Source organism: Miniopterus natalensis, chromosome 11, assembly GCF_054644295.1.
Source record: "Miniopterus natalensis isolate mMinNat1 chromosome 11, mMinNat1.hap1, whole genome shotgun sequence".
Classification (NCBI taxonomy): domain Eukaryota; kingdom Metazoa; phylum Chordata; class Mammalia; order Chiroptera; family Miniopteridae; genus Miniopterus; species Miniopterus natalensis.
This window is the reverse complement of record NC_142091.1, coordinates 25,640,281-25,655,483: the sequence shown is the minus strand read 5'-3', so window position 1 is coordinate 25,655,483 and position 15,203 is coordinate 25,640,281. Positions and strand designations below refer to the sequence as shown.

Here is a 15,203-nt window from a genome sequence, read left to right as displayed (position 1 = left end):
ATCAGAAACAGAGGAGCCGGTGAGCACCACTGTTTACATGCCCCCCGCACTTGGATAGCTCAACGGGAGGCTGTACCAGGCACTCTGGCTGACCTGCAAGGCTGCAGTAGCACATCCCCAACTAGCTCAGTAGGAAACAAGAATAAGCCATAGTCGATGTGCACAGCCCTCCCCGCAACCTGAGCATAATCAGTAGGCCCAACAGGGTGCTGAGGCTCCCCTTCACCAGGCCATGACTGCCAAGTACTCACTGGGCTGCCACTGGGAGCAAAAGCAGAACTATGAGAGAGCCCCAGCTCATGCACACTGGGCAGCCCTGCCTGGAGTGAGAGGGAATTTGGTGCTGTGGTCCAGCTCTGACGAGCTCGTAGCAGTCAATCCAAAAAATAGGGTGAGCCAAGTATGCAGAGCAGAAAGTCATCCCCTCTCCCCACCAGGAAGAGGGAGAGAGTGCTGCTGCACCTCAAGCCTACACAGGGCTCCCAGCGCAGCAGCAGTCAATCAAAACAAAAGGTGTGGGGACACCTGGATCCAAAGCAGAATCAGCAGGGTTCTGTAGCACAAACCTACAGGGCTGCCCCACCCTGCACAGCAGGAAAGCCTGCATGTACCAGGCCATACCACCCAGAATCTGCAACTTCTGGTCAGGCAGCATCCCAGCAACCCCACATACCCCCAACCACCCCAGAGTCTACAGAGGCCATTCTGTCAAGATTGGGGGGGGAGAGCTATCTCATCTAACTTAGAGGAACAAACACCGAAGATCAAACAAAGTGGGGAGACAGAAGAGTATGCTCTAAATGAATAAAAAGAAACCCCAAGGAAAAACTAAAAAGATCATTTGATAAAAAATTTAAAGAAACAGTCATAGGATGCTCAACAAACTTGAGAGGAGACTAGAGAACTTCAAGAGTTAGAAAATATAATAAAGATTTGAAAGAGTAGTGGAAAGCACTCAATCAAAATGAAAAAGAGTTTTTTAAAATGAATAGTATAAAGGCTATCTGATATAACAGTCTTTAAGGCAGCAAGCAGGAAACAAGTCATATACAAGAGAAACCCCATAAGGCTATCAGCTGATTTCTCAGCAGCAATGTTAAAGGTCTGATAAAAAGGAACCTATAATTAGATTATACCCTGCAAGGTTATTCAGAATCCAAGGAGAGATAAAGAGCTTCCCAGATAAGCACAAACTCAGTTCACCACCACTCAATGGCTTTACAAGAAATGTTAAGGGATCCTCTTTATGCAGAAAAGAAAAGGTGATAACCTGAAATAAGAAAATACAGGAGGGGAAAATATCATTGGTAAGGCAAATACATAATAAACATAGTGAATCCATCACTTAAAAAGATAAAAGGTTAAAAGACAAAACTAGCAAAATAACTACAATAAATAGGGAATACACACACAGAAAAGATATAAAACATGACATTAATAACAAAGCATGGGGAGAGAGAAACTGGTGCTTTTAGAATGCATCTGAACTTAAACACATGTGATCTTAAAATAAGACTGCTACAGATATAGATGCATATATGGTAACCACAACCTACAAAAAATACGTCAAAAATCAAGAGAAACCCAAACAAAACACTAAAGAAAACCAGCATACCAAAAGAAAAGAGATCAAGAGAAATAGAAAACAAAAACAAAATGGCAATAAGCACATACCTATCAATAATTACTTTTGATGGGAACATTTAGTCCATTTACATTTAAAGACACAGCATGGCAGCAAACCCATTGATATGCTGCCTACAGGAGATTCACTTTAGATCAAAAGACACACACCAACTAAATGTGAAGGGATAAGCAAAGATATTCCGTGCAAATAGAAATGAAAGAAAGCTGGGTAGCAATACACGTATCAGATAAAATAAACCTTAAAACAAAGAATTTAAAAAGACAAGAATATTACATAATGATGAAGGGGTCTATCCAAGAAGAGGATATAACAATTGTAAATATATATACTCACAATATAGGAGCACCCAAGTATATAAATTATTAATGTACATAATGCCAGAAATGAACAGTAATACAATAACAGCTGGGGACTTTAATACCCCACTTACCTCAATGGATGGATCATCCAGACAGAAAATCAGTAAGGAAATAAGGGCCTTAAATGTCACATTAGACTAGAGCAACTTAATAGACATTTTCAGAACATTTCACCTCCTAACTGCAGAATATACATTTTTCTCCAGTGCATGTGGAACATTTTTCAGCATAGACAACATTAGTCCACAAAACAAGCCTCAATAAGTTCAAGATTGAAATCATATCAAGCATCTTTTCTTACCAAAATATAAAACTAGAAATCAACTATGGGAAGAAAACTGGATAAAACACAAATACATGAACATACTAATAACCAGTGGGTCAAAGAAAAATCTAACAGGAAATCAAAAACTACCTTGAGACAAAATGAAAACACAACTTCCCAAAATTTATGGAATGCAGCAAAAGCAGTTCTAAGAGGGAAGTTCATAGCTAAATAGGCCTACCTCAAGAAACAGGAAAATTCCCAAATAATCTTCCTTTACATCTAAAGCAGGGGTGGGGAACCTTTATTCTGCCAAGGGCCATTTGGATATAACATCATTCACAAGCCATACAAAATTATCAACTTAAAAATTTGCTACAAAAAATGCTCCTAGATTTATTGATTTTCGAGTCCTGCCAGCGGTTGTCTTGGCAGGGTCAGACCAAATGATTTTGCGGGCCATATATGTGGACCAGATGTTCCCCAGCCCTGATCTAAAGGAACTAGAAAGAGAACAAAGAAAATCCAAAGTAAGTAGAAGTAAGAAAACATAGAGCAGAAATAAATGAAATACAGACCAAAAAAATAGAAAAGATCAATAAACTTAGAGCTTGTTCTTTGAAAAGATAAATACAATTGTAAACCTCTAGCTAGACTCATCAAGAAAACAGTGAGCCCAAATAAAATTAGAAATGAAAAACACAAATACAAATGATCATTAAATACTATGAACAATTATATGCTAACAAATTGTATAATCTAGAAGAAATGGATAAATTTCTAGAAACATACAAATTTCCAAGACTAAACCCAGAAGAAACAGAAAATATGAACAGACTGATTACTAGCAATGAAACTGAGTAACAAATAAATAAAAAAGCCCAGGACCAGACATCCTCACAGGTGAATTCTACCAAACATTTAAAGAAGAATTAATACCTACTCCAACTATCTGAAAAAATTAAAGAGGAAGGGCTGCTTCCAAACTCATTCTATGAGGGCAGCTTTACCATGATACCAAAACTAGATAAAGATATTACCAAAAAGAGAATTACAGGTGAATAGCCCTGATTAACATAGATGCAAACATTCTCAATCAAGTACTAGGAAACCAAATTAAACAATACATTAAAAGGATTATGGAACATGATCAAGTGGAATTTATATCAGGGATGAAAGGATGGTTCAATATCCCCCAAACAATGTGATACATCACATCAACAAAACCAAGAATAAAAATTCTATCTTCTCAATAGATGCAGAAAAAGCATTTGACAAAATTCAACATCTATTTATGATAAATACTCTCAACAAAGTGGGCTTAGAAGAAACTTACCTCAACATGATAAAGGCTATATATGACAAGCCCACAGCTAAAATTATACTAAATGGTGGAAAGCTGAAAGTTTTTTCTCTAAGATAAGAAACAGGCAAGGATGCTCACTCTCACCACTATTACGCAATATAGTATTGGAAGTCCTAGCCATGATCATTAGACAAGATAAATAAAAGGCACCCAAATTGTAAAGAAAGAAGTAAAACTGTCACTATTTGCAGATGATGTGATATTACATACAGAACACCATACAGAATCCACCAGAAAATTAGCAATTAATAAATGAATTCAGTATATTAACAGGATACAAAATTTATACAAATCGGTTGTGTTTCTATATACTAATAACAAACAGAAGGAAAAATTAAGAAAATCCCATTTATAGCTGCATCAAAAGGAATACCTATGAATAAACTGAGGTGAAAGACTTCAACTCTGAAAACACTGAAGAAACTGAAGAAAACAAATAAATGTAAAGATATACTGTATTCATGGATTGGAAGGATCAGTATCATTAAAATGAATACCCAAAGCGTATACAGATTCAGTGCAATCCCTATCAAAATACCAACAGCATTCTCAGAACTAGAACAAATAATCCTAATTTATATGGAATCACACACACAAAAAACCCACAAATAGCCAAAACAGTCTTGAGAAAGAGGAACCAAGTTGGGGTTATCACACTCCCTGATGTCAAACTATACCACAAAGTTTAATAATAAAAACAGTATGGTACTGGCCCAAAAACCAACACACAGATGAATGGAACAAAAGAGAAAGCCCAGAAATAAACCCTCACTTACATGGTCAATCTACAAGAAAGAAGGCAAAGATCTACAATGGAGAAATGACAATCTCTTCAACGAGTGGTATAAGGAATACTGGACTACTCTTACACCATATGCAAAAGTAAAACAATATATTTTTATATATGTCAAGCAAGGTAAACAAAAGCAAAAATAAACAAATAGGACTTCATCAAACTCAAACACTTCTGCATAGCAAAGGAAACCAACAGAACAAAAAGACAACTTACTGAATGGAAGAATACATTCACAAATGATATATACAATAAGAGGTTGATATATCCAAAATATTTAAGGAGCTCATACAACTCAATAACAACAAATAATCCAATAAAAAATGGGCAGAGAACCTGAAGAGACCTTTCTCCAAAGACATACAAATGGCCAACTGAAAAGATACTCAACATCACTAATCATCAGGGAAGTGCAAACGAAAATCACAATGAGATATCACTTCACACCAGTGAGAATGGATATTATCAAAAAGTCAACAAATAACAAGTGTTGGCGAGGATGTGGAGAAAAGGGAACCCTTGTGTACTGTTGGTGGAACCGGAAATTGGAGCAGCCACTATGGAAAACAGTATGGAGATTCCTCAAAAAACTAAAATGGAACTACCATAGGACCCTGGGTATTTATCCTAAGAAAAGGAAAACACTAATTCGAAAAGATATATGCTCTCCTATGTTCATCACAGCATTACTTATAATAGCCAATACATGGAAGCAACAGAGGTATCCATTGGTAGATGAATGGATAACGAAGAGATGGTACCTATATATATATACAATGGAATACTACTCATCAATAAGAAAATGAAATCCTGCTACTTGCAACAACATGAATGGACTTAGACAGTATCATGCTAAGTGAGTAAGTCAGAGAAAGATGAATACCACAGGATTTCACTTATATGTGGAATTTTTAAAAAATCAAAACATACAAACAAAACAAAAATTACAATAGAAACAAAGAACAAACTGATGGCTGCCGGAGGTGAGAGAGGTAGAGAGATAGGTGGAAAAGGTGAAGGGGAATATAGTCAATAATGTGATAAATTTGCATGGTGACAGATGGTTGCTAGACAGTGGGGAGAACACATTATAAATTATATAAATGTCGAATCAATATGTTGTACACCTGAAACTAATATAGTATGCAAACTGCAATGATAAAACAATTATTTATCTACTTTAACCAGTTGCTTTTTCTTCAAACAAAATGTAACACCCAATTCTTTACATCTAGGCACAAACTCTACCCCAAGCTGCTCAATATAATTTACAGAGTTGCCCAGAAATTCTAGCTTTACCATCCTCTAACCTTGAATGGCCAACATGGTTACAAGTACCTTCCACAGAATTTCCAAAGCTGCTTATTCCCCCAGAACACCAGTAGCCAGGTCACTGATACCATTCTAGGCAGTCTCATTAGTTAGTTCAGTGTTGCCGTTATCCTCCTATTTGTAGTTATACCACTAATGGTGACAATAACTTCCTGCTACTTTGTTAGTATTTTTAAACTCTACAAAAATGGCTTAAGGAAGTCCTAGCTTTATTTCAAAGTTGAGGAAAGAGGGGCTCAAAGATGGTATGCAAGTTCCCTAAAGACACCAGCAAGAAAGTGGTAGACCTGAGTTTGAACCATCAGGTTAGTATGACTCCAAAACTCATGCTCTTTCCACTATACCAAACTCCCTTTCACAAGTCTCCATTATTAATGCTTGTGGAGGAAATCTTAATAACACATTATATACACTCGAATAATAAGTAAATAACACACTGAAATTATTAAAGACAAAAACAAAACCCATTTCCATAGGTAGTCATGGAGAGTTACACCGTTAAATACACAAAAGTTAGCAGAAAAAAAAACAAAACGCCTCAGGCGCCCGGCTGGACATGGCTCAGCGGCCGAGCATCAACCTAGGATCCAGGAGATCCTGCTTTGATTCCTGTTCAGGGCACATGCCTGGGTTGCGGGCTCCATCCCCAGCCTGGGGCGTGTAGGAGACTGCCGATCAATGACGACTCTCTCATCACTAATGTTTCTCTCTCTCTCTTTCCCCCTTTCCCTTCCTCTCTCTGAAATCAATAAAGATATAGTAAAAAAACAAACAAACAAACAAAAAGACCCCAAACAACCTGAGGAAAACTAGAACCAAAGTAAAATGTATTATCAACAGTATAAGGGGTCCCTCATGCATTTGATTTAAATATACTTATATTTTAATCACCACTGATGTCACTTTCAAAATAATCCTTTAATTAGTTTTTCTAAGTATGATAGTATCTGGTTGTGTTTTTCTTATATAGTAGCAGAGTAATAAAATTTAAAACCAACAAGTATCCCAGCTAGGTGAATAAAATTATTCAAAAATATTTCAAAAATATACTTTAAGTTGCTTTAGTATACAAAATTCAACAATAAAAATTATGATATAAATATGTAGTGATACTTACAAGTAACACTAACCAAGATGGACCTTATCACAAACTCACAGATTCGCTTCCATCTAGCCTGAAATTTGGACGTAATCACAGGGATAATGATCTCTGCTGGAACGTAGAACTGAATAGAATATGTCACGAAGATGCCAAAGGAATAGAGAATTTTCACTGATTGATATAACCTGTTTAAAAACGTTCACAATTTAGTGATTCTTTTTTTCCAGCTTTAACTGAGGTACAACTGAAAAATAAAACTGCAATATATTTAAAGTTTAGAACGTGGTAATTTGAGATGCATATACACTGTGAAAGGATACCCACAAGTAAGTTAGTTAATAAACCCATCACCTCACACATTTACTTTTTTTTTGGGGGGTGTGAGAACACTTTGGTTCTATTTTCTCAGCAAATTTCAATTATACAATTCAGTATTATTTATCACCTATAGTCACCATGTTAAACATAAGATCCTCAGACCTTATTCATTTTGTAACTAACTGAAAGTTTGTACCCTTTTTTCAAGTTTTTAAAAGCTAACCTAGGAAGTTGCTGATTGATTTTCTCAAGGCTGCATACAGAAGTTACCCCTGGAAAGAATCTAATAATTCAGTGTCCCTCTTGGACCCTTCATGATACAAATCATGGTTTAGCTCTGTTAAGAAGAAAAGCCTTTTTGAGGACTAACTACAATCCTTATCAAGAACCTCACCACATTCTCAGCTAAAAGACAACCAGGGTTATCTGGTGTTCACCACTAGCTGAATGCTTTGAACCACTAAACTTTTGCAGCACGTTCACTAGAGTAAGCATTATGAGGAGATTTTTATCTGTTCAGCACTGTGTCTCTAGTGCCTGGAACAGTCCCTAGTATACAAAACGCATACAATAAACAGTATCTGTTAGATAAATATATGAATCTGGTAGATACCCTTCCTTTTGAATTTAATATAGTTAATAGTCCTTCTGATGAGAAAAGGCAGAGGTAGTTTGGGCCAGGGTTATTAGTTACAGGTAACTTTAATATTGGAAGAAGATGATTAAGAATTTGTGAGAAAGAGAGGACAGAAGGAACAGTACAGAATATATGAATTCCCTCCCAATGTGGCAGCACCAGGGGTTCTCACAGCTCTGGGCTAATGTGGTGCATCATTCTGAAGCATCAGCTTTACTAAAAGGCTTTTTGAGGAGGAATTATTTTTATATAAAAAGCAACTTAGAGATTATGAACAAGAATGTGAAAGGTGTATTTTTTTAAATAGAGCATGAACTGATGCAATGCTTGAGGCTGGCTATTTGGGGGTACTGCCCCAAGACTCCCAAGGAGATGCTTTTTTTCTCTCCTCTGCTACTTGGGTTACTTTAGTGGAAATCTTGGAAAAACACTGCTAAAACATCACTCAACTGGGACTAGTGGCGATGCCTTGGTTATATTATCAGATAACAGGGACGTTGTTTAACAAACTCTTACTGCATGTCTCATAAATGCTGAGCAATGCGCCAGACTGTGGAGATGCATCATAAACGTAGAAGAGGCAGGGTTCCTGCCCTCACTGTGCAGGTTTCTAGCTCAAAGTTGTGGATTTACTTCACTGTCATCTTTAAAATACTTTACTCTTTGCTTCAAAAGCTAAATGCAATACACTGAATAACATTACTCAAAATAGTTTTAAAAGATGAAGCCTCAGCAAGATTGAGGATATAACAACTTGGAGCCTCTCTAATCCATACTTGCCTTATCCTGAGGCTGCTTTCTAATTTTATCTTTTCCTTTAGAAATACCCCTTATGAACTTTGAGATTTAAAATTAACATGGCACCAAAAGCCCCTTACAGCTTCTCACAGCTAGTAGCTGTTAGTCCCCTAGGCTCTTGTGACAGGGCTTCCATTCTCCACCAATAGAGTACACTGCACATTCTCTACCTTCTGAGGCCCATCGCCTGAAGCACAGGAAGAGAGGGGACAAAAAGACTAATACATAGTATACAGAGAAAGGAATCTTAGCTATAATCCCATGATTATTCTAGTGCAAACTTATTTTACAGAAGGCTATCACTGTAAAAAGACAAGCATCCCCTCTCCAGTGTCCCTCAGTCGCGGCTATTATTTTAACTGCCCAGCTGCAGAGACCACGTAGAAATAACTACAGGCCACAAAAGGCGTATTTCCACAATGAAAAGAAATTACTCAACAGTTCTCTAAAGGAAAATATTTATCTTGACTTGCTTTCCCGTCTTTTCCAGATTTTGTGTTTTAGGATACTTGTAGTAGGCATTCCTCTAAATGAAAAGCAGGTATCTAGCTAGGCTTTCTTAAATAGAAACAATGATCTAAGAGTCCCCTTTTAATCAAGATTTACAATTAGTTCCATTCTTACGGGAGAGCAACAGCAATTAGTACGGTGAGAGGTGAGAAGGGGATGCAGAAAAAGAGAAATATCAACTAGAGCTACCACAGGGACAGTACCACCCCATCGCGATTCAGTTGTGAACACCAAAAGCCTTGCCTACTTATTCCTGCCCACTGTTCCTTCACCATGTTCCTAACTCTCTGGGGACAGGCACATCTTAGCTTGAGGTGCATGCATATGCCCACTTCAGTCCCCTCTCCCTTAAGATTTTCTTTAAATACTTTTGTGACCAAGAGTAGGAAAGAATTCTGAGATTGTTCCACCTACGTTTTATATTTGACATTAAAAGTACTTGTCCAATTTATTTATAAAATTATTTTTAAGATTCAGTCTAAATATCATTCTACATGATAGAAAATATCATTCTATTTTCTAAATACTGTGCAATATTTGGAAAGAAAAACTAAACTACCATAATTTTAGCCTTGATTCTTATAGTAAGCTGTATAAACTTCTAGTCCATATTAAATTATGAACAAAAAAGAAAAAAGAAACACATTTAAAGGAAACAAAATTATATAATAAACTAAAACATAGTTAATGAAATAATGCTAAACAACTGTATATCTTGTTTATGAAAGATACCCATTTGATCCTGTTTTCATATTGAAATACATTTATAAAATATGTTATAGGTGAAGTAAAACTGTAATTAAAAGATAAACCCACTGCATGTGTGTCCCTTGTGCAACCTGGAAACTACTCTTCGGTACCTTCCCTCTATCATGAATGGCTTCTTACATACACTTATTCTGACACCAGGTTTGACTCTAAATAAAGACCCAGGATTCAAATGACTACTGAATGGCAGATAAACTTTCATCAGGAAGCCAGTCAGAAGATATTTAACATTTAAGGTTTCAAGCAGCTAAAGCAACGTGACATTAATTAATTTAGCATTTATTCTCTGCATTTATCAAAACTAAAGAGTTACCTTTCATTTTATAAATAAGGGAGCAAGTATGCACGGTAATCACTGCCAGTATCTCTTTTCAATCTCCAAAAACCAATTCCTGGAAGAAGGAAAAACCCTATATACCGCTTCATTTAGCAGAATATGGTGCTAATATTAAAAAGAATATTAAGACACCATATTATTTAATTTATTTATAATGTGCTCTGTGTTCTGAAAGGATCTGGGGTACACACAATATTAAGCTGACCAGTAAAACGGTGGGGGACATAAGTAACAGGCTATATTATCTTATCAGGAACCCAGAGTGCTGGATTTTTGGGCAGTAAGGATAAGTGTTAAACTTTTAAAGTGTCCATATTAAAAGAATACATGTTTTTTGCTTCTACTTTACTCAATTTTGGAACTCCCTAGAATTTTTAATCTTTTTAAAAAATCCCACAAGGATCTATAAAATCACAGGTGGTCTACTCTGAAGATTATAAAAATATTTTAGACTACACAAATAAAGAAAAGAAATCCATAAAATTTCATACATTTAAACTATAAATCCAAGGGTTCACCTTTATCATCAAATATTGGCAAACTATATGCATAAAATATACAAACTAGGTTTAAGAAACTCATAGCTACTTACCATACATCTTGAGGAAGATTTAAAGTTATGCTGCCTTTGATGTCATCCTGAAAACACATATATCCTAAGGTAGCTAGTGTTATATACAAAGTTGTAACAATTATCATGCCTATGTTCAATGCTTGGGGAAAGCGTTTTGATTCTTTCATTTGATTTTCAAGTGGAAGGACCTAAGAAGAGAATGCAAATAATACAAATCACTTAAAACAGTCTAGTATCTTGTCTTATATATATACAAATTAATCTTTCTATACCTTATATTTTCCTTTAAAACAATTATAACTGTTGTAGTGTTTTTCTAGGTGTTTTATTTATATACAGGGTGTCCCCAAAAATATGGATACACACTTTAACAGCTAATAGCTCAATTTTGAAAATGAAATGTATTTTAATAAACACTGCCTTTATAATTATTCAAAGTGTATGTAATACATTTTTGGGACACCCTATATATGTATTTATATTTTTTATACTACAGATTTTTTAATTCCTTAAAAAAATTTAAAACCAGTTCTTAGCAGACAAACCTGCTTGTTTTTAAAAATATATAAATTTGAACGCTTTCCTCTATTGTTAACATTTTACACAACCAAAGTACATTTGTTACAATTAAGAACCAACACTGATACATTCGTTTGGATTTCACTAGTTTTTACAGATGTCCTTCTGTTCCAGGGTCCATCCCACCAAGGACACCACATTGCATTTTGTCACCATGTCTCCTCGGTCTGTGAGAGTTCCTCAATCTTTCCTTATTATTTTGATAGTTCTAAGGAGCACTGGCTAGGTATTTAGCATAATCTCCCTCTATTTGGGTCTGATGTTTTCCTCATGACAAGACTGGATTTGTAGGTTTTAGAAAAGGACACCACAGGGGTGAAGTGCCCTTCTCATCACACCTATAATCAATAGGAGCTATCAGTAGTGAAGTTAATTGTGATTACTTGGTTAAGGCAGTGTTGGCCAGGTTTCTCTGCTTCCAAGTTCTTTTCTTCCCATCCTACTCTGTTCTTTGGAAGCAAGTCACTCGAGGCAGCCAGCCTACCCTCCAGGGACTAGGGGGATTAAGCTATACTTCCTGAAGGAGAGTAGTTACATAAATTATTTGGAAAGTCCCCCTTATTTGATTAAATTATGTACTTATTTAATCATTTACTTATATTAGTATGGATTCACGTTTTTTTTATACTTTGAGTATGAATCCAAAACACTAATTTACTTTGTTACTCATATTTTCCAGCTTTGGTTATTGTAAATTCTGTCAGGTTGGCTTCTGTGTCCTGTTGCCCTGCCTCCGTTCTTTTGGTTTTTGAGCACTTCCATACTTTCTGGCACTACAAGAAGCTCCACACTCATCTTGAATTTCCTTGCTTCAGCCCTAGAATCAGCCATTTCTCCAAAGAACTTTGGTTCTTTGTTGAGAATGGTACTGTATTTAGAAATCAAGATCTGTGTGTGCTCCGGGTGCTTGCTGATATGGGGTATCTCACTGCTTATGGGGCCTCTCAGTAGAGAGTGCTAGAAAACATATGTAAAGTAACCCATCTATACACATGTCTATAATTGTTTGTCTTTCCATCTGTATCTGTTGTCTATTAATTTAGTGAGATCAACAAATTGTTTTCATTATGTAAAAAAGTAAAGGAAAAGAAAAAAAGCTAAAAGTTTTTAGGTAAATCTTAAGAGATTTTGGCCATATGATTTGATCATACTATAAAAGACACAACCATCATAATAATAGCAATTAGTTACTGAGAGCTTACAGTGTGCCACACATTTTTCTAAAAGCTTTGCATGTAGCATCTCACATCATCCTACAATAACCCTATGAGATAATAACTCTAACATTATTTCCATTTTTCAGGTGAATAAGTGAGATCCATATGGAGATATTAACTGGTTAATAGGAGAGAGAACAGGGAACAATTTGGATGCTCTGGAGATAATCCAGGCCTGAAATAAGGGGCTACAGTCCAGAATGGTGCCACTGAAGCTAGAAAAAGGAAAAGGGGAGGAAACTAACATTTACAAAGGCTGCCTCTGTGTCAAGCAGCATTGTAGGTGCTATATATATATAATCTGACTTACAGATTTGGGGAAACATGAAAGAAGAATCAGCATGCCTTGATTATTGACTGGAATAAGGAAACTAGTAACAGAGTGAAAAGAATTAATCCAATGTTTCAAGCTTGAGAGATTGAAAGTAAAAGAAAGTAAAACTAAAATAAATAGGAAAATGAGAAAGTAAAGCTGTTTTTGCATAAGAAAGTATGTGTCAGGCTCTAGAGTTGATTGATATGTCAGAAAAACAACACTTAACTGTAAATGTCCAACAGTTAACTAAAGCTTAGTAGGTAAAAACAGAAATGAAAATCTGAATGAAATATGCCTGTAGCAGTGGTAAGTGGAGCTGTAAGAACTTGTGACAGTTCTCTAAAGGGGAATTCAGACAGCAGAAACCCAAATAAAATGGTGTAAAATTGTTTTTTAGATCTATTTTGTCTATGGTTCATATAAACAGTGTTTATAAGAAGTTTTGCTCCCATAACAAACCATCACACTATGAAACATAAGCTATGGAGTAAACAAATATTCAATTTGCCACAAATCTACACATTCTAGGCTTTAAAAAAACTGGAACCATCTTGAATGGAAATATTTAAGATCTTAAAATCCTCAGGATGCTTGTATCTCTTGGAATTAGCTTTATGACATTATTTTTCAAAACAAGCATGATATGCATAAATCTAAAGGGAGAATTTATATTTGACTCTTCTTATGAAATAGTAACATTAAAACAATTTCAATTCACTTCAAATCATCTAATCTATACAATATGATGTTTGGGATTTGTCTGAATATAACCCAGGCGTGGCAGAGTAGACGCAATATATATAAAACAAAATTGGCCATGAGTTAATGGTTTTTGAAGCTAGGTGATGCTTACATAAAAGTTCATCATACTATTCTCTAAATTTAGTTCTTGAAATTTTCCATAATAAAATCTTAAAAATCATCTAATGTCATGCTACAGATTAAGATAAAGAGAATTAGAGAGTTTAAGTGATATGTCTAAGACTAAATTCTTGGTTAGTGGTAGAATTAAACTATAATTCAAGTCTGTCATACCAAAATGTAAATCATGTTCTAGAAATAAAATAGAAACAAAAAAGAAAAGCATGCATTTTAAAATGTAACTTGACTACATAAATCTTTGTGTTGATTTAAGATTTTAAGAAATAATAAAGACTAAATCCTTACCACTCCTATGCCTTCAAAAGCAAATACAGCAGTACCAAAAAAAAGTGGGTATTTTTTCCAACCGGCCACTATTGGAAGGTTGTGGAGATCTGGCATATTCTGGAGAAAGAAAGAAAAAAATAAGTCACATCTATAATTATTTTAAAGAATTTTAAATGAAAGCAAAAATCACACACTTCCGAACTTCACAGCAAGTACAGTGTAAGGCAAAAGTAGGTTTACAGTTGCGAGTACCCAAAATAGAAATTATTCTATCATTTTTGTTAATTATTGTATTATTTTTCACATGAATAACTGTAAACCTACTTTTGCCCCACCCTGTGTTATAAACACTTTAAGCATTCTATGTTAAATGTTGCCAAGCTGTTAGGATTTCACTGCCAAAAGAAGTTGTTTCCCTCATGCCCACACATTCCATCTGAGCTAAATGCTCCTTATTACCTGTTTCCACCTGCAAGTCCCAGGCTGTTCACACTGGGTATGGCTCCTGCCACAACAGGAAACATATAAGCATACTCAAGGACTGAGTGATTTAATCAGTTATCAACCACTGCACATGGTGTTCAACAAAATTCATTCTCCACTTCATTGCATTCACCCTCTGAAATAACTGGTTCATAGCTCTGTGCTGCTCCCTAGGACAGGTATCCCCATTTTCAGTGTGTTAGTCTCTGACCAGACAGTTGACATGAACTTTATTACTTATACATATGCCTTGACTCTGGCTTCAATTACCTGGTCCTGACTCATGGCCTTGTTCCAACTCTCACTATCTGGAAACTCACAAACTACACATCTCGTTCAAGGTCTCTGGCTCCAAATGGCCACTTCTTCCAGCTACCCCAAGTCTGGTCCCTACTCTCCTCATCATCCTGTGTTCTCTGCCTTATCTGATTGAAAGTGGAATTCAAGGCCAAGGAAAGAAGATGAACTAAGAAACTGAAGCGTGAAAGCACACATATAATTTGGGAAATCGAGAGGTCTAGAACTTAGGTAGAATTGTGTGATTAATGACTAAAAACATAAGGCAGGGTCAGAATAAAAAGGGTATTAAAGTGTTTAGATTATTTGATAACACTAAACTGTTACTCAAGGCTCATACTGCTCCTTCTACTTA

At 35.8% G+C, this 15,203-nt stretch overlaps 1 protein-coding gene across 1 annotated transcript in view; it reads right to left on the bottom strand.

The window, feature by feature from the left end:
- SLC36A4 (solute carrier family 36 member 4) overlaps window positions 1-15,203 on the bottom strand; it is a 35,129-nt gene that overhangs the window by 5,230 nt on the left and 14,696 nt on the right. The window contains exons 8-10 of the mRNA XM_087821611.1: window positions 14,087-14,185; window positions 10,826-10,995; window positions 6,881-7,050 (exon numbers count right to left, since the gene is read on the bottom strand). Coding sequence (XP_087677737.1) covers window positions 6,881-7,050; window positions 10,826-10,995; window positions 14,087-14,185 — 439 coding nt within the window. The remainder of the gene's footprint in view (window positions 1-6,880; window positions 7,051-10,825; window positions 10,996-14,086; window positions 14,186-15,203) is intronic.